This window comes from Trematomus bernacchii, unplaced genomic scaffold, assembly GCF_902827165.1.
Source record: "Trematomus bernacchii unplaced genomic scaffold, fTreBer1.1, whole genome shotgun sequence".
Classification (NCBI taxonomy): domain Eukaryota; kingdom Metazoa; phylum Chordata; class Actinopteri; order Perciformes; family Nototheniidae; genus Trematomus; species Trematomus bernacchii.
Window position 1 is genome coordinate 14660948 of NW_022987727.1, and position 24089 is coordinate 14685036.

At 39.7% G+C, this 24089-nt stretch overlaps 2 protein-coding genes across 3 annotated transcripts in view; both read right to left on the reverse strand.

Moving 5' to 3' along the window:
• Positions 1 to 5492, reverse strand: part of nadka (NAD kinase a) — a 28354-nt gene extending 22862 nt beyond the window's left edge. The window contains exons 1-2 of one of the 2 annotated variants that reach the window (XM_034144649.1): positions 5426 to 5492; positions 4375 to 4559 (exon numbers count right to left, since the gene is read on the reverse strand). In XM_034144649.1, coding sequence (XP_034000540.1) covers positions 4375 to 4535 — 161 coding nt within the window. In that variant the 5' untranslated portion in view covers positions 4536 to 4559; positions 5426 to 5492. Of the gene's footprint in view, positions 1 to 4374; positions 4560 to 5311 lie in introns of both variants that reach the window. The other variant, XM_034144648.1, reaches the window with a different exon arrangement.
• A 2392-nt stretch (positions 5493 to 7884) lies between these two features.
• LOC117494049 (guanine nucleotide-binding protein G(I)/G(S)/G(T) subunit beta-1) overlaps positions 7885 to 24089 on the reverse strand; it is a 37694-nt gene continuing 21489 nt past the window's right edge. The window contains exons 2-11 of the mRNA XM_034144696.1: positions 22677 to 22783; positions 21092 to 21130; positions 20812 to 20918; positions 17863 to 17926; positions 17189 to 17351; positions 15788 to 15854; positions 14227 to 14428; positions 13686 to 13902; positions 10700 to 10815; positions 7885 to 10092 (exon numbers count right to left, since the gene is read on the reverse strand). Coding sequence (XP_034000587.1) covers positions 10709 to 10815; positions 13686 to 13902; positions 14227 to 14428; positions 15788 to 15854; positions 17189 to 17351; positions 17863 to 17926; positions 20812 to 20918; positions 21092 to 21130; positions 22677 to 22733 — 1023 coding nt within the window. The 5' untranslated portion in view covers positions 22734 to 22783 and the 3' untranslated portion in view covers positions 7885 to 10092; positions 10700 to 10708. The remainder of the gene's footprint in view (positions 10093 to 10699; positions 10816 to 13685; positions 13903 to 14226; positions 14429 to 15787; positions 15855 to 17188; positions 17352 to 17862; positions 17927 to 20811; positions 20919 to 21091; positions 21131 to 22676; positions 22784 to 24089) is intronic.

Consider the following 24089-nt stretch of genomic DNA (forward strand, 5'->3'; position numbering starts at 1 on the left):
TGTTTATGAATTGTATTTATAGGGACAATGCAATTCAACATATTTACATGAATAGTTGTTTGCTAATACTTAACTTATAACAACATTTATACGGCAAGACAGTTCAGAGCAGTCTACCTGTCAGTCCCTCAGTGGAGTTCATGTTTTTAAAACAGCATTAACATTTACACATTGACTAACTCAATAACAATAAGGACAAACAACTCTGGGAAAAAAAAATCAGAAATAAGGTAGAGATGCATGCCACAATTATTATGTAAATGTATTTTAGCAGAAACCAAGGCTACACCTCTTAATTATTTTTATACCAATTATTATGCCATCATTTTAAAACATGTTTTTTCTTTCCTGTAAAAAGTTAAATGAATAGTGGGGAAAAGACGTCTTAAATGTTTTGTTTTTGGATATGAAATAAATTGAAACACTGCAATATAAAATAACCTTAAAGGTGATAACAAAGGAAACTATTGGCATCAGTCACAGAACCTAACATCCAGTTGCTCAAGCTTGAAGTCTTTACCAAAAGCTAATACAATCACAGTTTTAGGGTGCTGGATGAAGATCAAATCAATTTAAGGGGAAACCCACTAACCTAATGTTAGTTATTTTGAGTAACTGCCCTTTTTATCACCATGTCACTTAAATGTATGACCTTCCTCTTCCAATTCTTAAACAGTTGTTTGTTTACTTAAATCCACGACAACGGCTTTCTGTTAATGTCAAAAATATGAGTGTCGTTGCCATATTAGGATCTCAAACTCAATAATATTGGATCTGTGGGAGTTGATTTCAACATCCTGGACAGTTGAAATATTTGACTGACATTTTGTTTCCTCACCATCATTGGGACAGTCCTGATTGGTACTTTAAAGACGTGTTACCAAAGGCCAACGTATTTTCACTTCTGCTTGTAAGAAACCTCACCGCTGTTGCCAAAACTAGTAAATAAAGCCCTTGCAACATCGACAGCAAAAACACATTTCAGACCTCATATGACCTTATGTCTGAAAGGTGGTGCAACATAAATCATCTCACAAGAGTTGTTTGTAAAAAAAATCCCAAGCAGCTTTGAGCCAGAGCAGCTGTACTTATATTACATAGCAGTTACCTCAGGTTACCTGAAATCCTGTATGAATGTATGCATCAGGAGCAGGCACACCTAGATATGTTCTTTTGAGTTAAATATTCAAACAACATTTGAAACCTGTTTGTAACCTCTGACTGGCATCATTTCAAGCCACTTTTAATGAGGAGACAGGTTATACACACACATTATTGGAAACTGGCTTGAAAATATATGACATTACCATTGATGCTGCAAATACAGCAGTGACGTGCGGTGAGGTTCATGGCTGGTGAGGCACTGACTCACTGAGTCAGATTTACAAATATTATATTTTGACTTTAATCGAAATATTCGGTTATTTTCAAAAGCTTTTTTAGTCTGATGCTTCGATTCATTTCAAACAGACCGTTCAACAAAAGGATACCCAAAATCTAAATATTGGATTGTTCTTTCTTAGTAAGATCCCATTTTCATTACAAATGTGGTCTTACCTTGACTTGAAGATGAAGTCCATGCTATCCTTCTGGACAACAATCTCTATTACTTTTTTGTAAAAGTCCTCCTTATCTTCCTGTAGTTTCAAAAGTCTAGTTTGTTGTTGCGTCTACCGTCTCTGCGTAGAATTACAGTAGCAACAAGAACCTGTGGGCTCACGTGCGCCCCCTTCAGTGCGGCAGAGGTTATGGCTGCCTCCCGTGGTGCTTTTTTCATTGCCGTTGTATGATGAGACCAGCGGGCCTAAATATCATATCTATGTGAAATAAGTTATTTAGAGACTATGGATGGCGAGGATAAATGTAATAAAGGGATCTACATACATTACATTGGTGACCTACAGTGAGATGGTAACAGGCATGCGCTGAGTTCCCGCTTTCCAGCCAGTTTCTGTGGGGTGGCGCATTCTGAGGTGAGGTAGATCTCATCTGTGCCTCACCTTACCCCACAGTAACTGGCTTGAGCGCACTCACAAAATAAGTGGCCGCGCTAAATTAGTGCCCGTGCTCCAGCAAGTTACTGTGGGCTTACGAGAGGCAGAGCTCGTCCCTGCCTCACTTCTCATCGCTCCCGTAGCGGAGCTCGGCACATTTGCTGATTTTGACTATAAAAAGCGATAGAGTGGCGAAGTCCCTCCCCTTCCGGTGGACCTCCATGGGACCTTATTTCGGAAAAATTATGTATTGAAGTCAATGGAGAGAGAAAGATTATCTTTCGATCCCGTTTGAATTGTGCCACGAATTACACATATGTTGTTTGTCAATTTAAAAGATGATTTTGCAAGTAAAAAAAAAAAAAATGTGTGGTAAAACTGTGAAGTAACACATTTGTTTGTGTGAAACGCTCAATGAACTACATCTCTGGTCAACAACACACGTCACCAAGATGGCCGTCACTACTGTCTTGTCAACAAAACGATTGACTACCCTCACTATCACCACAATGAAACACGTCCTGAAGAATGTCATGCAAAGCTGCCTGCCTGCCTTCCTTTGATTCTCTCTGAACTGCCTGGTCGTTTTAATGTTTAATGTCAACCATTTGTGCAGATAGCATGAAGTAGAGAAGATCGCCGATGCTAACGTTAGCGTTAGCATTTCTCCCCCGGAATTAAATGGTGTATTATAGAATGATCACACCGGTGACAGTACTATTCAAAGGGTTCACGAAATATGACTACTACTCTTACTGTTTAACATTTTGGGTTACTTAATGTTACTTCATGTTAAGGCTAATAAAAATGACAAGGCTGTAATGCTAACTAACGTGCTAGCTACTAGCTAGGTAGCTAACTTGATCAAGCCACTCCTGGTCGTTTCATCAGACGGGAAGCAAAAGAACGAGCAAGACCCATTGCTGGTATAATAACAACCTGGTACTAAGCACACAGGCATCTTGTTAAAGTTATCTTATCTTAGCCAGCGCCATATAGATAGATTATATATATATTGCGCTGATCTTAGGTATCTGAATGGTGGAGGTAAACAATTGTGACATCACTTACGCGACTCTGGGATTTGTAGTCTTTCTAGTTACGTATTTTTCAAAGTCTTATATTTCAACAGTTTTACGACAAACTGTGACTTTTTTGACATGGAAATTATTTTTTAAGATTGACAAACATCATATGTGTAATTCATGGCACAATTCAAACGGGATCGAAAGATAAGTTTTCTCTCCCCATTGACTTCAATGCATAATCTTTCCGAAATAAGGTCCCATTACCCGGAAGTAAGTGGGCGTGACTTCGCCACTCTATTGGAATCATACATAAATCACACTTACAACACAGATCAGTGGAGAAATTTTATTATTATTACTATTTAGTTTTTCTTTTGTTGTTTTTCCATTACATTGGAGTATGACAGGTGAGGCTCTGCCTCCCCTGCCTCCCCTGACTGCACGTCGCTGAAATACAGATATGTTTGTTTAAAAGATAAGCTCACAAGACTAGGGACAGACAACCGGGGACAGCAGTCCAGATTCCACATTTACCAGTGAGACTATAAAATCGTAAATTAACGCTAATTTTGTTCTACTCTGGCTAGGATGACTACACGATTTGAGAAATAAATAAATAAGTCAAAGTCAACTTTATTTTCAATCTTCCAGTTTGTGTGTACAGACAGAGAGATCGAAATACTGTTTCCCACAATCCCGAATATAAAAACAAATGTATATAAAATATAAAAAAATGTGTGCAAATATGTATATATTATGTAAATAATTGACTGATATGACGATATATTTTGCGATATCTGTGGGAATTATATTTTATGAAACATTGTTCAGATTGTTATTAAAAAATATATAAAACTTATCATAGTGTGAAGCATCAATAAATCTTTTTGGTGCTCAAGGAGGTCATGAATGATTAACCCTGATGTACAACAGGTGCTGTTATGTAAGCATCTCCATGTATGTTCTATTTAAGTTATGTCTGAATTATTATTTTTATCATAGTGTGATCTTTTTAAAGAGGCTTTGCAGAAACAAGGTTTTTTACATTTATTAAGTCTGTAGAATATTGTTCGTAGTAGGACTGGACATCTCTGCACAACATTGAATCCAGATTGATATTTTCAAAGATTTTGCCATTAAAAAAATATTGCGCTTACTGCAATTGGGATATTGCACTAGTCCATACTGCAATTTCAATAGTGTCGATTATGTGTGCATCTTAACTAGAAAACCAACAGGTGTAATGCATGATGTAGGAAAAGATGGCAACGTTGTTTAGTTATTGTGAGGGCTCCAAGCATAACAACAAGCGTGTCATCTTGCTCTATGTGTGGGCCCTGTTCCACTCCTACCTGCTGTGTTCAGTAGAGCTGCTGGCGGAGGATGTGCTCAGGCTGCGGGTCTTCCTCTTGTGGCTGCGCCGCGCAAGGCTGCGTGCCTTCACCTCCCCTCCGTCACAGCTGGAGCAGCAGTACGGGGCAGCTTCCACTCGCACCTCCTCTCCACCGTCCATCTCACACGGCCGGGCTGCAAGGACCTGCGGACAGGCCCGTCAATCATTAATGAGGCGCGAGTCAAATAGAAACAGGCAAACAGTCATTAACCAACTCAAGCCCAGGCCAAAAATGCGTAATTTAATTCAAACTTCATAACAATTAAGACGCCTTTAAAAAAAAGTATATGGCATATCATATCCATTGATAATTAACTGTTGGTCTATAATATGGGACATAAATCATCCACCAATTCGCAAAAGCTTGTGCAAAATTCGCCTTTTTATATCAGTTTATTAACATACCTTCGCCAATTTACCGTTAGACAAAGTGAGAACAGGCTCAGTTTAAAGTTTCTCTGAGTGTATATATATCAAATTTAAATTAACGAGATGAAAGTTCTACTGAAATGAATGTTTCAAACTGATAAACTCTTTCAATTATGCTAAAGTCAGATAAGAAACAGGGCACTCGTCTGGTTAGCCAGCTGGATAAATAGCTAACATAGCTTTAACTTAGTTACATACAGTTTAATAATTATAATTCGGCTACCTGAGGTGAGCAGTGCCGTTGTCGCCTGAGTAAGCAAGACTAGTAAATTATAAATTCACCCACAGTCTAATTGATAAACAACGTTAGCAACAACAAGACATAAGCCGACATTCACGAGTGTTAAACGGATGAATGGTGCTTACAAGTCCTCTCTTAACTAAGCTAGTTTTCAGCTAGTTAGCGTGCTAAGCTAGTTAGGCACAACACACAGCGTATTATAATTCACTTCTGAGGCCAACCATACCTTTCACCCGCAGCGCTAGAGGGGAACGACACAAATGTACAGCGGAGCAAAGAGCCACTGGGTTCAGAGCCTCGCCATTATGTATTAGATAACAAAAAGGTTACACAATCTTACTGTGCAAGAGAGCTGTCAACGGTCAGCCCATCACTTCCTGGTACGGATAAAGACCGACCAATCACAGGCCCTGTCGACGGCGACGTCATGTTGGATGATTTACCAGGCAGAGTAGAGCGCCAGATAAAAAATACTTTCATTGTTACCGAGGCACAAAAACATCTGTGATAACATTATAATAATATTAACGAATTTAAAAGGCTTTACTAGTAAGCACTTAAACTATAGCAAAGCTTTTTCTTTTAAATAGAGGTTTCCCTTATTTGCAATGTTATTATATGTATATGTTACAAATATTAGTGTTTCTCTCATGCTTCATGTATTTACAAGTCTACCTATTGTGCATATCTTTATTTATAATTCTATATTTCAATTGCAAGAATGCTTATTGTGTGCTTCTGTATATTTCAGTGTGAGTTTGAACATGTTAAACATGTCAAAATCAACAGTCAAAGGCAGACTGGGACTAAAAAACAGCCCGGGACTCTCGACCGGTACTGGATCACTGCACACAATCTTTTCATTCATTGTTTACCATTTAGACTACGCATGTACCAAAACTCTGGATAATACATTTATTAAGAATTTCAATTCATGACAGATGTGACCTTATGTTTTGTTGCAGATTGAGCACATAAGATTGGGCTGTCATAGAAGACATGTTATAACGTGCAGAACCCATTTCAGTCTAATTAAAGGCTAGACTTTTAAAGTAAATATTTAAAGTAAAGTTTTTGATGTTCATCATTTAACATGCAGTATTATTCTTGACATTTTTTTTTCATTTATAGCTTGACATATCAAAACCAGAAATGGAAGGAAAATCTGGTCCTGCATTCAAAATGTTGCTTCAATAAAAGTATAGAAGTATTATCAATGATACTTTAAATACCATCATTTAAAGTACTCAGTATTCAAATAGATATTTGAAAGTGTTATATTACAAAATAGAATCCTGTTATATCACTATTTAATACATACGAGTATTTCTTTGTTGTAGTTTGGCAAAATGGAGCCAGCTTTAGGTATTTGGTAGTGTATGAATGCATATCCTATAAATGATTGTGTTTTTGTTAGAAATACGTAAATGTAAAATAGTGAAATGTATTTCTATTACTATTTTTGTTGCATAAAATAGAAATACTCAGGTATACAAATTGGTACACCAGTAAACCTATTTAGTTTCATGTGATCACTGACAGAAATTGCTTTCGATAAAATATATTTATTTTGCTTACCTTAAAATCACCCCTTTCACACCGGCGCTTTTCCAGCTCCTGCTGGGAGCTAGAGCCTGAAAAGCGCCGGTTTTTCCTGTTCACACCGCAGCGGCGGCGCGTCATAGCTCCGGAATGCGGTTCACTTCCAGCTCCAAAAAATTGTCGGTCCAGAGGCAAGAGCTTCGGAGCTATGACGCGGCGTCGCTTACGTCTCTTACGTCGAGGCGTGCAGGAAACCTTACTTTGACCACCCGTTCGCTGTTATTGATCATTGTGGAGATACATGGGCTATACAGGTTGTCATGTCCGACTATCAGAAGTAGAATCATAATGAAAAATACGCCGGTAAAATGTGCCTATAGAAAACGGCTTAGCAAGTAGTCAGTTTAGCTTCGGTTGCTATGCTAACATCACCCATGTTATACCAGAGAAACTTTCATAACAGCGTTGTGATGCCAAACAGCGTCAATTCAGACTGACACACATTCACTTAAGGGGAACTGGGGATATGTATCAGCTGCTTGTGTGACAGTCAGACAGTGAATACTTTAGAGCCGTGTGAGCTAACCCGGAGCTAACGGGAGAATAAACTCCCGTGGAAGAGCAGCCAGCACTGCAGCGGTCGCTAAATGCCGCTGAAACACATTAATAAACAATGAACCACGGCACTCTGGAGAAAAGTATAAGGTTGGAGAAGTCGTTATTTAATTTAAGCTGGCTTCGTATGATTAAAAGCAACACGATCATCGACCCGACGCAGTCCCCGGCCCGTTGTTGTTGTGGGAGAAAATCAGCGACGTAAACTGTGACGTCATGACGCAGCAGCGGCAGCTCTGGGCAGTGTGAACAGAGCGGGAGCTGAAAAGGGAAACGGGAGCTGAACCAGAAAAGCTCTCGCGAGGAGCTAGAAAGTGAAAAGCGCCGGTGTGAAAGCCGCAGTGAGGTTATTATTTTGTATCGTTTGTTATATTTTATACTTATGTCCAGTAGGTGGCCACAAAGGTCAGGAAGTATTTTTAAGAGAGGTTGTAGATATTTTCAAAATGACCCTATAAGTAGCTTTTCTGAGTGTGTTTAGAACACAAACACATCACAAGTCGATGGCCATGGTCTGCAGTTTTTATTCTATTCTCACATGTAGAAAGGATTATAGTAAGTTATTTCAACCTTTCCTCTGTATGTACCAGTATGCAAAGAGCAAATACACTTTGTGCAAATGACTGTACAGAGAAGCCAGGCTGATTCAACAGTGGATAAGAAATTGTTTATTTGACTTGAACATAATTACAAGGAAACCAAACAGTCTGCAACATTCTAGCTTCAGTGGTAACCGCTCTAAGTGAATCACACTCAACACAGGAGGTCATCTCAAACTGCTTTTTATTACATCTTAAATAACAGTACATTTTAATATAGTTTCTATCTTGCATCCAGCTTTCGGTTGTACACTGACTGACTTTAAAATTAAATACAAAAGGTGAAAAGGGAACAGTGGGGGTGCAGAGCTCTACAGTTATTTGATGGAGAAAGAGAGAAAAGGAAAGGGAATTTAATTAATTTTTAATATTTTTTATTTCATTTTATTTTTTGCCAACTCCAGGCCTAACGCACAATTACAGCACATTTTTTGTACAGAATGTCGCAGAGAAAAAACAGAATGGAAAAAAATGTCACTACTGCTAAAGAAAGAGCGTCTCTGTTTACAAGGAGAAGGGGAACAACAGAAAATTCTGCCATTCAGATGCTGCAAGATTTTTTTTTTCATTTTTTATTAAAGGACAGAAAAAAACCTGTTATAAAATGTCTTTCTTTGTAAGTGGAATTTTTGTTTGCTACAGAAGGAATGACAATTTATTTGTTCCGTTTGAGATTGTGTATGTTTAGGTGAATGAATGTACGTATGCATGTGTGTACAATTTTAAACATTTACGTTACTTCTTAATTTGTGGAATCCCTCCCAAGTATGGACCGAGTAACCGTTTATGTTGCAGGGTTTGCTTCTCAAGTGCATAGCTTTGACATTTTTGTTGAATCATGTATGCACGGAGTAGCCAAAAAAAAAAAAAAAGAGAAAAAGGAAAAAAAGAAAAATATAAATACCATTGTATTGATATATTCAACAGGTTATTTTCTTAAAGAAAAACATCAAAGGACTTAATTCCATATGCACCTTTTTAAGCAATTCTACAGCATGCGATTCTAAGAGATAACCCACCCATGGCAGACAACCAAAATCTTTTTTTTTTTCGTTTTTAACTTAAAAAGTTTCAATATCATTATTTTCAAACATTGATTTATACAACATGTCATTCACAGAGTAGTAACTGCATTTCCAAGCACGGAATGGGCACCTCTGTTAAAAGAGAAACGTCCGGATTGCAACCGGGCTAAAGTGGAGGTACTCCCTAACCCGACCAAATCACATCACCGGTCCCAACCACGGGCAACAGAAACCGGGAGAAAAACACTAAATTAAAGGAGAAAAAAACAAAAAAGGAATAAAAAAAAGAGGGGCAGGTGGATTATGATCCGATGGGTTAATCTTCATCTGATTATTCTACACTGTCGCCAGACAAAAAAGGTGTAAGAACGGTTAAAATGGTTTTTTTTTGTTGTAGTTTTTCGTTTTAAAAACGAGCATTCATTATCATAAACAGCATGTGCTTGGTTAGTTTACTTTTTTTTTCTTTAGACATTATTCTATATATGCAAAGTTTAATTTTTGTGCAAACAAAGATTTTTGTGGACTACACTGAAAAAAACAAAACAGTAAAAGTATCATGGGGCTAAATATACAGAAGGGCCAGAAGTGGCTCGAGGACTCCCTGTTGAAGCTCAATTCTCTCGCTTTGTTCTCCAGTGGGATAAAGCTGGATTTAAAATGTCGTGATTTTCTAGTATTCCACTTAAAAACATTCTCTAAAATGTGTAAAGACTAGGAAATAAAACAAAGCTTTGATCCTCATTTTAAACATTACCTGACAGTTCGCTGATCTACTTCTCTTCGACGTAAAAGGAATAATGAAAACAATAAAAGAAACATGGCCAAAAAGCTATTAAGAGTTAGATCACTGTCGTGTAATAACCTTCGCTCAGAGCTGTGTTTGGTGGCGGCGGCAGCGGTGGGGTGTTTGTATTTTCACTTACTACAATACCAGACCATGGTGATGGAGGAATGGAAATTTTTCCGCTCCGTTTGCATTTTGAAAACCACTAGATTCCTCAAACCTTTTTTTTTCTGTTTTTGTGTGTGTAGCTGAATGACTGACAGACAATTGTGCTCTTTTAAATGAGAAGGAGAGAAAGAGAGAATTTTTGCCCTTGATAGTTTTTTGGGGTGTTTGGAGTCAGTATCATGGTGTTTTTTGAAAAGATTGGATATGCAATAAAATTGAACATTGTGATGTTGGAATGGTCTTCCACTCAACTTTGGAGTCCAGATGCCACCTGGAAACAAATGAAAAAAACACATTTAATATTATTATTCAGAACAATCTGCCAGATAAATGTAAAATCATCATGTCGCCGTTAACATGTTTGATTAGTGAATACAGATAACCACGAAAAGCTAAATATAACTGCTCACATGTATATATCATTTGTGACCTAGGTAAAAAGAATCACTGAGATCTGAAGAGGAAATTATGATGCGAAAAATAAAAGCTGGCATGGTAAAAAGATAGATGAAAAAACGTATAATAACAATTGCACCATGTGTGGTTGGGTCTGGGCAATATATCAATATTATATTGATTTAATGAAATTAAACTAGGTTGTTTTTACCTGCTTAGGCCTTATAACTAAATTACTGATGATAATTCATAAAAAACCTCAGTGTAAAAATGTGTGAAAGCCCCAATTTTCCACCCAACAACATTTGTGTAAATTGTCGTGATGTATGATTTTGTTCATATCCCCCAGCCCTGATATTGTGATATTTGGTTTCTCTTTATATTTCATGTTGCACCTTCATTCCCGACCCCCAGATGGCAGTCAGTAGCTGATGCTGTTTCTACACCACAGCTGCTCTCATACATCCCTCCTTTTCACTCACCTTCAGACTCTAGTTCCAGATCTTGAGGAAGCTGTCCCAGGACCCTGTTGCCACGGCCATGCCGTCGTCGGTCACGCCCAAGCAGCTCACCCGGTTATCATGACCGGCCAGGACACCTGCAGAGAGACACCAGAGGTTGAGACACAGACACACACCTGCCCTGCCTGATGGGTGGAACATGTTAGGCTACAACTGGATAAGCACAGTTTCGAAAATAAGTAATTTAGTAACTGCAACGTTTCTATTAATTGTGAACCCCTTTTTCAAACCACAAAGACCATTCCAGGTGCCACTGGCAGAGACTTATTAAAAGGCCAATGCAGATAATCAATATCCCTCTCTCCAATGGATCAAATAAGAGACTATTTGAAATAGCCTGCTCAGATGTGAGTCTCCTCTGATCCCTGACCCACCCTCAGTCAATATCTGTAAAGTATTCATGCCTCCACAGGGGCTCCTCGCTCCTGGAGCAGGGGACGCCTGCTGCTCTCCAGAGATGTATAGAAATGCCTTCTATAACGGGGCAAAACAAACACGAGGATCTCTTCTGTCATGTCGAAATCACACTTGGAAAGAAAGCTCTTCCTGCTCAATACTTCTTAAAGGAAAGAGAGGTGTCACTTCTGCAGTGTGGAGGTCTCATGTAGTCTACTGTTTTGGGCAAATGCATAACTGATACAGCAGCAATGACTGACCTGTTGCTCCTCGGTGCAAGTAGTGTTTGTAGGGACACATTACAAGAAGTTAAGGTCAGGTAAGTGTTTAACATCCTTTTGCCAATGTGATCACATCAAATCTCTACAAATGAACCGTGATTAATATCAGGTTAAGTATTTTGGTAGGGAAACCTAATATAGTATTTGTACAGGTCTGAATCAGATTTGCATTTCAGGCCATTACATTTTTATTCCCATTCCTCATTTTCAAAACTGAATGACTTCTGTCGGATACATGGAGAACGTGAGTAAACAGGAATTCTGCCACATATTCAGAACCAGACGGAGGAAGTGAAGCCATTCCTGTGCAGCTTTGGCTTTATGTTTAAGGCTTTTTCTGCATTTTGCTGTGTTACAAATCACCTTCAAAAACATGTCAGGTCTGATGTTTTTCTACAGACACCGATGTTTGACTTGTTCCAAATTTAGAAATGAGTGTGATGGCTAGGGATGGGTATCGTTAGGATTTTATCGATACCGATACTGCTTATCGGTATCGGTATTTTTCGATACTCTCATCGATACTTTTCAATAATTTGGTGCTCAAAATTATAGACATGATTACAAGATGTGAAGATTAAACAGTCATTTTAATGCAATTCATTTTTATTTAATGTAACTTTTTCAATGTCATACCAAGCAGGTATGAGTGTGTTTGACAGTGTGTCTCTGGAAGGGGGGCGGTAATTAGGGGCAGTTCATAAATCCATGTAAACATGACCATTATTCAGTTAAAACGAGACGCTGCATGCGCACCTCCTAAACCGGAAGCTCCGGTCGGCTAACCATTATATTGCGTTTATTATTTATAATTGTAATGATGGATTATCAGTAATCATTTTGAAGTTACACAGAGACATTGGATTAACCGTTTGTATGCCCTTAAACACAACTTTTGATCACAAAACAGCAAAGGTAAGACATAACTATCATCATGGCTACGAAAAGTGAAGATGTTTTCTTGCTCTTTCCTGGCTGCTTGTTCAGTGAGTTTTGGTCGTACAGTGATGAGACTTACACCAATGGAATCAGCTTTCATGTGATATGTTGTTTGTGCAGATAAAATGACGTAGAAAAGATCGCTTTTGCCAGTTATGTGCTAAAGTAGCCGTTAGCCCTGTTAGCCCCGTTAGCCCGTTTTGCCAAGTGTTGATTTAGACTCTTGGTGTTGGACTTCTGTTCCGTGTAGCTCAAATGGTTCATATCGTCTGTTAGCCGAGTTTCTTCCCGTTGAGCGGGTATGCATCATGAATAGGTTGTTAAATGTTAAGAAGCCTTGAGACGCTGTTTCTAGCAAGATGTTGCGTCTGCCCCGCTATGGTCTGCCCCCGGGAGTCTCACAATAATAAGAGCGCTGTTAGGAGAGATGATGAGTGGCATTCACAGTGGCCAATCAGTGGTACTCAAACCGGATACGTCACACGGGATGAGGGTTCCCAACCAACCAGAATTGTTTAAACTAAGGAAGTAGCGTAATTCATATACCGATAGCAGCACCGTTTGTCCAGCGGCTTAACGGTATACCAATACCGTCCAATCAGGTACCGGTACTGACTTAGTACCGGTTCTCGATACCCATCCCTAGTGATGGCCAAACAAGCTAACAATCGTCTTACCATCCCATCCTACTTATTCTTCTTCGAAGAAGTAATAATACACTTTAAACTTCAGAATATCATGTTTCTGTTTGGTAAGAAGGATGGTTTGTGTTCGCCCTATAAGTCTAACTTTCCAAAACCAATAAACTGAAAGCCACGCCCACTTTCTGAAGCTTCTGGTCAGGTGCGCAGGTGTGAAACAAAGAGCTCTAGCTATAAATGAGTTCTCCACATTCCTCACGTTTTTAAGTTCCTCCGTGTCTGCGTACTACATCTTTAAAGTGCACCGAGCAGCTTTAAAGGAAGGACTGTGGTGATTTGAACAGTGGCCGCACAGATTTGCTCAGTTTCTTCCAACACCTCCACTCCACATTTTTGACTGAGTCTGACACCGAACTCTGACATTTACTGCTGGTTATTCAGACGGCTCAAAGTGCTCCTGCAAAGGAGCAGACCTAGTAATGTGGACTTCATGACGCATTTTGAATATTGTCCTGCAGAATAATAAACAATACACCATTAATAGCTTGAGTCAATAGACTGGACTTATTCACCATCAGCAGCTAAAACGCTCTTTGTAAAAAGAGAATAACTGTAAGAAAACCCAATTTCCTGCTAAAAATGTGTGGAGTCCAGTTTTCACAGAGATGTATTGTGTGTATAGTGTCTCACCTGCGCGGTCGGCCTTCAAAGTGTCCCAGACGTTGCAGTTGAAATCGTCGTAGCCGGCCAGCAGTAGACGGCCGCTCTTGGAGAACGCCACGGAGGTGATGCCGCAGATGATGTTGTCGTGTGAGTAAACCATCAGCTCCTGGTCGGCACGCAGGTCAAACAGCCGGCAGGTGGCGTCGTCTGAACCCGTGGCAAAGGCGTTGCCGTTGGGGAAGAACTGCACAAAAAGAGTTATTTGTGAGTACATTTGTTATTGTCCTTAGGTGGCGTTACAGGAACTTGCCACACCCATGTTTACCAAAGCTTAAATATGTTCATTGCTTCTGGGCATTTCTGAAAGAGCAGGTGTAGGGATTACTATTACAGTAATGATTTTGTGCAAAACCATGAACTCCTGGTCTTTCGTTTTGAATCATACATATGCAGCAGTTCGAGTCAAATGCATTGATGCCTTGAATTATTTGAGATTCGAGACCTTGTTACAATGAGTTTATAACATGTAAGTGTGTGTGTGTGTGTGTGTGTGTGTGTGAGGCCTTACGCAGATAGCGTTGATGTCCGACTCATGGCCAGTGAAGGTCTGTCGGCACATTCCTTCTCTGATGTCCCAGAGCTTGGCCGAGGCATCGCAGGCTCCGGACACAAACAGCCTGGTGTCGGGCGCCAGAGAGAGACTCATGACATCACCGGTGTGACCGGCGAATGTGGTCGTCTGCTGACCGGTCTCGATATCCCACAGAGCGCTGCGAGGGAGCAGAGAGAACAGTGTAAGATACCTGTCGCAAAGTGCAAAACAACGCTGTGAAATATATAAGAGGTGAATATTTGAGGGTGAGCGCGATCAAGCTGTCTGACGTCCGTCTGGCCGAGGCAGGCCCAACACCTGGGGCTTTAAAGCCGACTAAGAATCTCAATAAACTCCAAAAATAAGGATCTCGTAATGTAAATATATTTGGAATGGAAAAATGTAAATAAGAATTAATAATCGAGTTCATATCTTTGATGAAAATTGGAAAATATGGGCAAGGTATAGAACAGGCAGTATTACTAATGATCATCCATTAAGATAACATGACAATGGATGCATGCCACATCTTTTTGATCTGTTATCCCCTAATTATACATTTTAAATAGATGTTTATCATTTTCTTTACCTTTTTTTTCCTTAAACCTTTTTTTCTTCCAAATTCTTGAAAAATATTTTAACTGCATTTTATTTTTCTCCCAAATGCCCTGTCACAATATAATTTTCTAAAAGTGCAAGAATATAGAAGAAAATAAAAAAGAAATATATGGAAAAAAATACAGAAGAAAATAAAACTTATTTCCAGAAAACATATTTACAACCAAAAACATTTGAAATATATAATGTTACATTTTTTGAGTTTCCTTTAATGTTAGACAGATGACTGTTGATATTTCTGGGGCGGTAGTTTGTGGGGGTGTAGTCTTATGCCTAGATTCCACCGGGTCCGTCTGCGGCGCTCACGGCCACTCTAGTCAATGGGTGCTATTCCACCACACGCTGCGCGTTACGGCTCAGAAGCGTCCCAGAAGCGTCTCGGCGCAGGGCTCCTCTAAAATTAGGATGAATCCTATTTTTGACGCGTCGCAGCCGTAACGTAATGTCGGGCAGGCAGGAAGTGGAACGTTCAGAGCATATATATATATATACACACACGCACACTAATTTTGCAGACCCTATCCCTCCGTAGTCTTTCAAGTAGGAGGAGAAATGCCAGCGTTCTCCTCCGGTTTACAGGCACTGTGTAAATTATATATATATATATAGAATAATTATGATAATGAATGCATTTTTTTACCACTAAAATACAGCAACACATCTTTGATTCATGTCGTTTATAACTGGAATATTACAGTTATTAACTTTGTCTGTACAAAGTAGCCTGTCCAGGAAATATGCCCAAATCAACAAAAACTGCGAGCCGGCAGGCAAGACGCTCCGCTTCTGAAATGCTTCTGAAACGCGCCTGGTAGGGTATGACGCCGGAGGAGGCCGGACCAAACCCGCGGCGCAGCCGTAACGCGGCGCAGACGGACCCGGTGGAATCTAGGGGTTAGGCTGCAGTAACACAACTCACCAGGTGGTGTCTCCAGAGCTGGTGACGATCTGGTTGTCATCCAGGAAGCGACAGCAGGACAGGTAACCTGAAGGAAATCAGACACACGACTGAATAACTCACTCCTGATGGACAGTCTTTCCTACAGCACTCATATCCTTACTGTTTGCCCAGAGAAAGAAATGATACTCCCATATTCTCATCACACCCAGCACAGTGTTACGCATGTGTGAGATGATTTGTCTGATCATCTCATAAACCGGAAAGAAAAAAAAGCTGTACGGTATACATCGCTCCTGACTTCCATAATTCATCCCTCACTAGCAGGCAGAGTGAGTTCACCCCTCCCTATAGGCGAGGGAACTAGAACTAAAATGCTGACACACTTCCTGCATCATGTGACACTGATCAGATGAATGCTCCTTGCCTAAGAGCTCAACACTTTCATTAGTTAGAGCCGGGATACAGCGCGACCAGCTCCTGTTTTCTCTGGAGGAAGACACAACATGTGACTGGCATCTCTCTGGTGTATAAATAACACAAGGCTTACACCATTACATGAGGCTAAAACAATACCAGACATCAATACTACACTGGCTCTGGGTGTGATCTTTTCTTCACAGGAGAGAAACCGATTGAAACTTGAGTGTGAAAAACAAACTGTCTCCAGAAAAGTGCTCCGTCATGACAACAGGGCATTTGGTATAAAGCAGTGCACACTAGGTACATTCACTGAAGTACTGTTCATGAGTGCAAACTTGAAGTACCTGTACTTTACTTATTTATTATATATATGTATTTTCTTTTCATGGCACTTGCCTACATTTCAAAAGGGTCATACTTCACTTTTTCTTCACTAAATCATATTTAAAAAAGGGTTCATCAAAAATTACGTTTCGTTTTTTACCAAAGTAACCCACAGTTTTAACAGGAACACCTCAACGATTAGAAGATACTATTTACTAACATTTAAGTCATTTTTGGGTTTTTTATTTGATCTTTATTCTAGATGTTTCTGCATTGTGTACTTTTCTATTATTTTGCACATTTCACTGATAACTTCGACAAATCTAATTATTATTATTTTTACTAAAGTTACATCTTCAATGCATCACTTGCATAATAATTGTTACAGTGTGGTATGATAACTTTTACTTGAGGATCTGAATGCTTCCTCTATCACTTCCAGTAGTGCATATTATGGTTAGTAAATATTAACAGAGACTACTGTTTGCTAAGGGAAATGAATGATTCCTTAAAGTATTAAAGACAACTATACTTGTGCCATAGAGGCTTTACCATTTACCATTGGAGACTAATTCTGTGGGAAGCATTAAATAGTACATATTGACGACTAAGTCCAAATATGATCTGAGCCTGGAGAAAATCCTGGGAATGATGGGTAATTGTGTCCGGGCCTACCTGTGTGTCCGGCCAGCTCGCGGCTGACGCGCACATTTCCCTCGCGGGTCTTCAGGTTGTAGATGGAGCAGATGTTGTCCAAGCCACCGCAGGCGACGTAGTTCCCAGAGGGGGCGTAGGCGCAGGTCATCACCCAGGAGGAGCGCAGCGGGATGGCATGGACCTGGAGGAGAGGGGAAGATTCCATATTAGATATCGTGTGGCGACAGACGGGAGGGAGAGAGGAGGGCATGTGGCCGAGTCTGTCCGCAGTGTTTACTTCACCTTTCAAGGGCATAAAACACACTATTAATAGCATCACACAGCACCCTCTTAAATTCTAGTGAGTAATTCTATAAGGAACTCCGCACAATGAAACAAGCCGCAGGAAATAATCATTTTTGTTGACTAACAGAAAAAGTTGACTAGCTTACCAAATTCAAAGTCTTTTTACTATTTGGAAATCTAGTAATAGTCATACAACAACCATACAGTTTTGTTTTGAAATAAAGTATTGATTTGTAGTGGTGCAAAATCACAGAACATCCACTCTTCGACAGCAACTGATTTGAAGTCCTTACACAACCATAAAAGCTGAATGAGCTGCAGCCAATTGTTTTCTTCCGAGTATGAGTTGAATGGGAAAACACAAGAATAACACATCATTGAGATTGTTTGGAAAATGCTGTTTTTACCTTGTTTGTGGTGTAGCTGTCCCAAATAATGAGTTTGCCGTCCTGGGAGGCACTGACCAAAAGCCTGATGAGAAAAAGAAAACAATGCTCAAACTACAGAACAAATGTAACTGCTCTTTTCTCTTATTTGGAAAAGGTAGTTCATCACACTTGATATGCTCCTGTCATTTGCTAACCTCAGTAACACAAAGGTCTGTTATTGACACACAATGTAAGGGTATCGTTCCTTTAACTTTTGGTACAAAATATAAAAGCTTTAATTGACACCGGTCAATATCAGATACATATGTAACAGCATTATTTATAAAGGGGGCTATTATGCTTATTTTCAGGTTTCATAAATATATACTATGCTTCTACTGTGACATGTTTCCATGCTTTAATGTTCAAAAAGCTCTGGAGGGAAAAGGGAAACCCCCCAAACAGCATAACAGGGCCCCTTTAAAGATTTGCTGTATCAATATCACAGTAATAAACAGTACTGATCTTATACATGTAGAAAAGTGAGGCAAACCAATTCAGTTTGTTTTAAGTATATAAGTACTTTCAAGACTATTTAGTTACTTTATTTGTTTTAACTCCATCAAAATCATAACCGTGGTTAAAACAGGGACTCCAGCAGGAATGGTTATAAATCCTGTTTTGTTCTCAGGTGCCTCTGCGGCTGTGCTCTGCTATCTGGGTGACTCCAACAAGAGTAACCACAGCGACGGGCCCAATACACACAGGACCAGTCAGAAGAGTGAGCACAGCAAGGCCTGCTGGGACATTGCAAATCTTAACTACCTCTTGCATGTGCACACTCTGGCAGATAATAAGTCAGGGACTGAGTGGCCTGTGCTGGGAATTCCCGTCTAAAAGCAGATGAAGCACATTATCCAACTTCCCAGCATTAGAATGAACACACGATGATCTCAAAGCCAGGCATCCTCAGATTTGGCCTCAAATGTAAGTTCCCGGCAATGTGATCAAGAGAGTAATTTGTCATATTGTTATCGATGTACTTTTTGTGTATTTATTTTTCTTGGAGATATCTTTTAAAAAAACATTATATGTTATAATAGTTGCTTCTGTTTTACAACTTAAATCAGGGTTGCAGGATTAAGCAAAAATAACTAATTGCGATTATATTGACTGATATTGCAAACGCAATAGGATAGGCGCCTTTATGGGAAACAAGATATTATTAAAAATATAATTTTTAAATATATGAATCTCTTTAGAAATGTTTTGCCTTTACCAAATATTGTGCTTACTGATATTTGAATGTGACACTTGGCCATATTGGGATTTTGATAATAACGATTAATTGTGCAGCCCTAACTTAATTCCTCTTAGTTTTTATGTTTGCACAATTATAAACCATAGCAAACGCCTCGTATATGTAAATCTACTTGACAATAAACCTGATTCTCGTCAGAACAGAGCGCTGACATCATGTTTGGAAAGGCATGATTTTAAAATCTTTGAATCAGTGTGTCGCTCTTCACTCCTCAGGTCTGTTTGAGTAACTGTGATGCTGTCAAGTGACATCGGCAAACACAAGGAGAGGAGTGTTTATTTGGCCGAAGTGAATCGTAGCAAATGAGTAATACACAAGATCCACAATTTCTGTCTCCTCTAATAGTGGCCATTGTGAAATGGCTACACTCTAGAAACACATGGCAACTGTAACAGGAGCAGTATTATATCAGTGGCATGAGTTATGACTCACTGAGTTCATGATGTTCGAGGTTATCAAGTTCAGTAGTAATCATTCAAGCCCCCACCCCGGTCCCCTTTTAAATCGACCATGAGTCTATAACTGCGATGTCATATTTCTCTAGAGCATTGAAATAAAACTAAAATGGTACAAACAATCTCTTCCCTTAATATATAAGGGGACTATTTATATATTATTTTTGAGTAAAGATGAACACTGAATCATTAAATTCTGCCTTGAGTCATAAGTTGGGCCCTGACTGAACGGTTGTTTGCACAAGAGTGGACAATCATCCTTATCTGCGGTTACACTAAATGTATGCTACAATTTGACAGTTACATGAAATGATAATACTACAACTACAAAGTTCTGCCTTCAAAATGATTTATCTTTGGATCCGACTGCGAGATCCTGAACATTTAACTTGTTACTGGTTCACGAGGGGGAAGTGGAACTAACTGCTGCTTTTCTTTCTCAAAGTGTTGGAAAACCCACCACAGACTGAAGCCAAAGCAGTGTCTCCTCGGGGATAATAATAGCAGACTTAGCCTAGACTGTGGTCCAAAACATTTTCATGTGACCTTCTTTTCTGGGTGGCTGAATCTCTGTAGGTAGTCTGATAAATACCCCCCCCCCCCCTCCAACTCCTCTGGGCGGTGAAACATTAACAGATGAAAGAAAGAAACAGGAAGCGCTGACAGTGGGTAAACACAGTGGTGGACTTTTTCTCCGCCGTACGACTGGAGGGACGGTGGGTCTCTGTGGACGGACTCACAGCGGCACCACAGTCATTAACTTTCTGCTCGCTGCGGGGAGAGGTTTATGAGAAGATAGGAGTGCTTCATCTGTCTTATAATCTAGCCTCAACACGGCTCTAACAAGAGGCCATTTTGAGTATTTCCCCTACCCACATACCCCACCCCCAATGCACACAAACACAGCACACACAGACACACTGCGTAGTAGAGACGCTGGAACAAATGAATGCATTACCTACTGTGCACGTGTTCCAATATTTTACTTGTAACATTTAGTATGTGTTAATAAAAAAAAGAATAGCTTGAAGAATTTGCTTTTGGATGGTAGAGTGAGTTATTGTGGGATTTCATGACATGACGCAGACCCTCAGGAGCAGTAACCAGCACAAAGGCAGTCAAGCTCGCTTTTATATCCACTTCCTGTTTTCAGGCTGAGCTAATGGGATGAAATATTTAGTGAATGGACAGAATGGAGTTGAATGAGATTACCTCGAGTCAGTGCCCCAGTGCATGGCATAGATTTTAGCCAGATGCCCCCTCAGTGTCCGTCTAGTGCGCATCTGAATTCGGCCAACAGGGTCGATGTTAGCTGTGATCTAAACGGGGATAAGATGAGAGAAAACTTTGAGACCAAAATGCATTTTTACTGCCGTTTACAGAAAGCAATCTTCACCACTCACAAATAAACATCAAAGTGTATTTTTGTTCATTTTATGATATATCTGAACGTAATGTTGAGTGAATACCATGTTTATAACACGTTTCTTACCTGAGACAGGGTAGCATCCGCACACGCTTTCCTGGCATCCTGAAACACAACATCAGTCAGTTAACCATCTGTGAATCAGGTTCTGGATTTTGAACCTGTATACTTTTGATCACCAACCAACAAACCAAACTATATTTATAGTATATAGCAAGTATACTGAAAAACTATAGCTATAGTCATGGGGATACAATTATAAGATTATGTTTACCTCTTCTTAGACACAAATAATTCATATCATAATGTTGTTTAAAAGCCAATGGGCTCTTTGTTAATAAAAATATGAAATAAACTATTACAGAGCAATACAAGTGAGAACAATTACTGCTTAAACTCTGCATTATAACTAAGATTTGTATTAGGTTGCATATCAGTACAATGATGTTAATGAGTACACTGTACAGCCTTGAGCAGCAATGTGAAATACAGCAGTCGCTTCTGGTGGAATATTATCATCAAACTTTAGTCTTTGGTGGCTGATTTACAGCACTGTCAGCAATGATTTTTAAAGTTGAAATAAAATAGACATTTATTATGAAGGAAACAAAAATAACTCAAATAGGGCTGGGCGATATGGACAAAATCAAATATCACAAAAAGGTTGACCTAACATGTCATTATCCATATTTTGACCATATTGTTGGGTTCACTATTGGTGATTTCAGAATGTTGATAAATAACCACTAGTGGATAAGTGGGTAAAGGAAAATAATATAACAGCTAGATTACGTTACTGTAATGCTACCTTTGAAGGAGAAAAAGGCCACACTTGTTTCATATATTGATATTTGTAATCCAACACGACAGGGTTTTGTCTAAACCTGGTAACAGGGGTGCTACTTTTGGAGTGCGCCCTCATATCAAAATGCAGATTTTCCCCAGTAAAATGTTTAGGTGATGCCAGAAAACACTATTATCTGCTTTTCAAAAGCGGTATAATTACTCCAAAAATAAATAAATCATGTCAAATAGACCGTCAGACGGCAGAGACAGCTTTGTTTTTACGGAGCTCTGAATAAAGAGTGGATTGATGTCCGGTCGGTCTGCCGGTGGACGAGAGGCAGGCAGCAGGCTTACACTGAAACTGATTTCTGAATTAGATCGTTTCTGTTACTGCCCTTTTTTATGAAGAGGAAGTAAAGAAACCGTAACTATGGATTGACTTATTGTCTGAGGTTCAATATATGACTCAGCAGCTTTAAGACATTAAGATACTATTATTTTCTGCTTCGCTCTAATTCCTTATTTTCACCGGAAAGTGGGCGGGGCATTAGCGCCCTCATACTATATTTTTCTAGAAAAACCCTTGAACAATATATATATATTTGTATCCTGAGTGATATAATATCGACATATTGCCCAGCTCTAAGCTCTGAATGGCTTAACTGATTTCATTTGTGCTTTATCTTAAATGTCAAGCAATTTAGAAGAAGCATTCAAATGGGCGTTTCTCAATGAAAAATCTGCTTTACCAACACCAGATGGAATATCAGTCTCTGAGGCAAACATATTGAAAGACGAATGTAAATCTGGATTTGTATAGTAAGGGAACAAAATGAGGCAGACTTGAGGAGATTGAAGGACTTACTCTGATCTGGTTCTTGAGCTGCTCAGCCTCCTGGCGTAGCTGATCCAGTTCACTCATTTTCCTCTTCTAATGGTGTGCTTCGCTCCGCCGCCTAGTCTCTTTCTGATCTGCAGGAGAAAAAGAAGACACATGAGGGTCAACAAACATAACCAGATACTTCTCATTTCATGTTGGCGGGATCACAAACATTTAAACATTCAAGATTCTGGTTGAAGTGTAAAGGCATTATAGTCGTTTGTGATGAATTTATGGACATGGCTACTTGAGGACCATATAGTGTGTCTTAAATCCATCCTGTAAGGCCCAGACAAAGTCGCAGGGAATCACCGCGGCCTAACACTTTCTAGACGGCTCGAGACTCGTCCTTGCCAGCTTGAAACAGTTACCTAGCAACAAGCACTGTGCAGCTACTTTAGGCTTAAGATAACAATGTTGAGGATAATGTTGGAATTGTTTTCTCCCCCTCTCTCTTACAAACAATAGCGAACACCTTGGGCGAAGAGCTGCCCACACCAAAATTCCTCAACAGATTAGGCAAAAAATATGATTTAAAAAATCTCTGCGTTTAGGGAGCAATACCTTACTGAGAGTCAAAAGAAGCAAGGATTACGAATCCAGAAAGCCGTCCAAAAAGTAAGCTTGGGTTTGGATGCTCTACTGGGACCCGAGGTGCTACGCTGGTTTGAAGAAGCTATCAATGCTCTGGCCTCTGGGCTCTAAACTCTCCTCCAATGTCATCCCTGTAATCCCGGGACACAGTTGATTCAGCTCCTCCAGGCAAATCCGGTTAAGACAAAACCTGCTGATGATCCTAAAAGCAGTGGCTATCCCGCTGACCCCAATCCTCTGGTCGACGCCCTTAGCGCTGACACTTTCACTCTACATGGAAAGAAGACAGATTCTAATGAAATTATTGGTGTAAATGCGCGTCTACCAGTTAGAGGGTCTTTGGTTCGATCCTCAGCTCCTGTAGTCAACACGTCAAAGCGTCCTTAACCCCAAATGTTGACACTGAACCCCAAATTGCTCTTAAAGTCAAGTCTATGGTAGTAAATGTATGCAAGTTGCTGTGGACAGGCTAAATACCATGTAATGTTAAATAAAATAAAAACACGATGGTTACAATTAAGACCTCCTGCTCACAGGTGAGCCTCAAGTTCCTTCTTCCACGACAAACTACCCTCAAACTTTCAGAACAGGAAACACATCAGTGCCAATCTGTCGAATTCAAGCCAACAACGGTACCATTTGTCCCGCGAACACACCTTACCTCCCTGTCTCTCTGGTTTTCGATATAGGTCCTTTGTCCTGGGGAGTGTGGCGACCTTCTAAATGAATACCTTATCCTTCAAGCGCCTGACATCTCAATAGCTACCTGATTGGCCAGAGCTGCGAAATGGGTCTGCATGCAAG